Source organism: Helianthus annuus, chromosome 10 (assembly GCF_002127325.2).
Source record: "Helianthus annuus cultivar XRQ/B chromosome 10, HanXRQr2.0-SUNRISE, whole genome shotgun sequence".
In the NCBI taxonomy this organism is placed as follows: domain Eukaryota; kingdom Viridiplantae; phylum Streptophyta; class Magnoliopsida; order Asterales; family Asteraceae; genus Helianthus; species Helianthus annuus.
This window is the reverse complement of record NC_035442.2, coordinates 87,847,309-87,849,337: the sequence shown is the minus strand read 5'-3', so window position 1 is coordinate 87,849,337 and position 2,029 is coordinate 87,847,309. Positions and strand designations below refer to the sequence as shown.

The following is a 2,029-nucleotide window of genomic DNA, read 5'->3' as shown; positions in this document are numbered from 1 at the left end:
TTTTAACCGTCCACCAGCACCATTCTGCCACCACCACCATTCTGCCATCACCATCCTCCACTGCTTAAACTATTTTCGGTGTAACAGGTTCTTCGATTCTAAACCATTCTCGGTTTTACCCGTTTCAGATATGCTTACAGATATTGCAAAAAACAAGAAAAAGTAAAAGGAAACTAGGGGCTCATACGTTTCCGGATCTGGAAAAAATAGATCGCGATGTTCAGATCCGGTGAAGATGCAGCGTCTGATAACCAGATCTGGAAAAAATAGATCAGGAGAAAAACGTCGGCAATGCGTGGTGGCTGCTGGAGAGGCAGTGACAGATGGAAGGTGTGGTGGCGGTTGATGGTGGTGATGTCGGGTGTTGGTGAGGCGGTGGCTTACGGTGATGATGTTGGGTGGTGGGTGAGGCGGTAACTAATTGTGGAGATGTCAAGTGGTGTTGAGGCGATGGCTTATGGTGATGATGTCGGGTGGTGGGTGAAGCAGTGATATTGGGTGGTGGCTGATAGTGGTGAGGTGGTGGGTGGTGGAGGTTGGTGGAGGCAGCCGGAGTTGGTGATGAGAGAGACAACAACTCAAGCTTGATAAATATCTCTATATACATGTATATATATGACATAATAAATATATATATGACATAAAAAATAAATAGTTAAACTTTCATTTTTTAATATTAAAATAAATAATTAAATGCTTATGTTTAAAATTACTAAAATACCCTACTGATTGCAAGTAAAATTGCCGAAATACCCTTACTTTTAACTTAAAGTTTTAACTGAGTTAGAGCCGGGGAGCAAACTGGCGATAAAATCGAAACATCAAGGAGTAAAATGGCCATTTTTAAAGATTTGAGGTAAAACAGTTAAAGTGACCAAACCATAGAGAGCAAAACGGAAGTTTACTCCATAATTTAAGAGAAATAGTTGATATAACACTTGTATAAAAACTTTCAAACTTCCTAGATGGATTTATCCAATCGAATTACATACTTTTTTTAATTATACAGTTTTGTAATGGCGCTGAAAACACTACAAGTAAAAATATTATCAACAAAAAAAGCAGTGGGATGTTAACCCAACCTGGCCTGCTTTCAACCTATTAAGAAATCTACTTTTTCCCGACCAGTTACCCTTTAGACCTTTTTTAAAAAAAATACCATTTTACACAACCCATTATGACCCTTGCGACCCAAAAAACCCATATCCGAATCGAGACAACATTTTTTTCACCAGAAGCCTTCCCTTTGCTAGAGCCAAACAACTTTTCAGCATTAGCTTTTTTAGTTTCCTTCTTGGTAGCTCCAACCTTGGCTCTTGCGGATGTAGACAGTTGTCGAGAGTTTCACAACTGATGCAGCGATGGTCAAGGTTGTTGGTCGAGGGTATATAATAATCCTATTGCAAAACAAAATAATAATATAAAGTTAATTCATATTATCTAAGAACCACTAACATGGTGAAATCATGCTTTGCATCAAAATCAACAATAATGGCATCAAAACCATTGAAACTCCCTTTGTAACTTATCACAAGTTGTCCTTCTATGAGAGATCACCAGTTTTAATCCTATTTTTTAAAAGCAGACTTTGATTTGCCTTTTGTTTTTTTGCCTAAGATTTGAAAGCCGTCATTTCACCATCCCATTTCTTCCTGTACTCGTCATACTTGTCATTGAAGTTGGCCTATACTATGAAAAAAACCAACCCCCGTTATTATAATAATAGATCAACAATTTAATCACAGTAGATCTAACTTAACAATATGCAATCAAACCTACCTTAATATCTTCCAGAATTATTTTTCTGAACTCCATTTTATCTTGGATCTTAGGTGTAGTGAAAAACAAAGCTTTTGCGGTTTTTGATGATAATATGAAATATTTTAAAAAAGTAACTTCCAACATTAAAAGCTAAAGGCGTGAGACGTTTAATTCATAAATCAAACATGAATCAAGTACATTGATCATTACAATGCAGTTTTAAGATGCTTAAAAGTTTCCATGGAATTCCTCTACTATGCAACTAACT

The 2,029-nt window shown here is 36.7% G+C and overlaps 1 protein-coding gene across 1 annotated transcript; it reads right to left on the bottom strand.

The window, feature by feature from the left end:
* Nucleotides 1-271: 271 nt before the first annotated feature.
* On the bottom strand, nucleotides 272-607 carry LOC118482652 (extensin-1-like). Its single transcript, XM_035978234.1, has one exon. It carries the CDS (start codon nucleotides 605-607, stop codon nucleotides 272-274), a length of 336 nt encoding a protein of 111 aa, XP_035834127.1.
* Between the last annotated feature and the right edge of the window lie 1,422 nt (nucleotides 608-2,029).

What these genes read in the sequence shown, in the direction of transcription:
- LOC118482652 (XM_035978234.1), bottom strand. Translation starts at nt 607, where the DNA reads ATGTATATAGAGATATTTATCAAGCTTGAGTTGTTGTCTCTCTCATCA.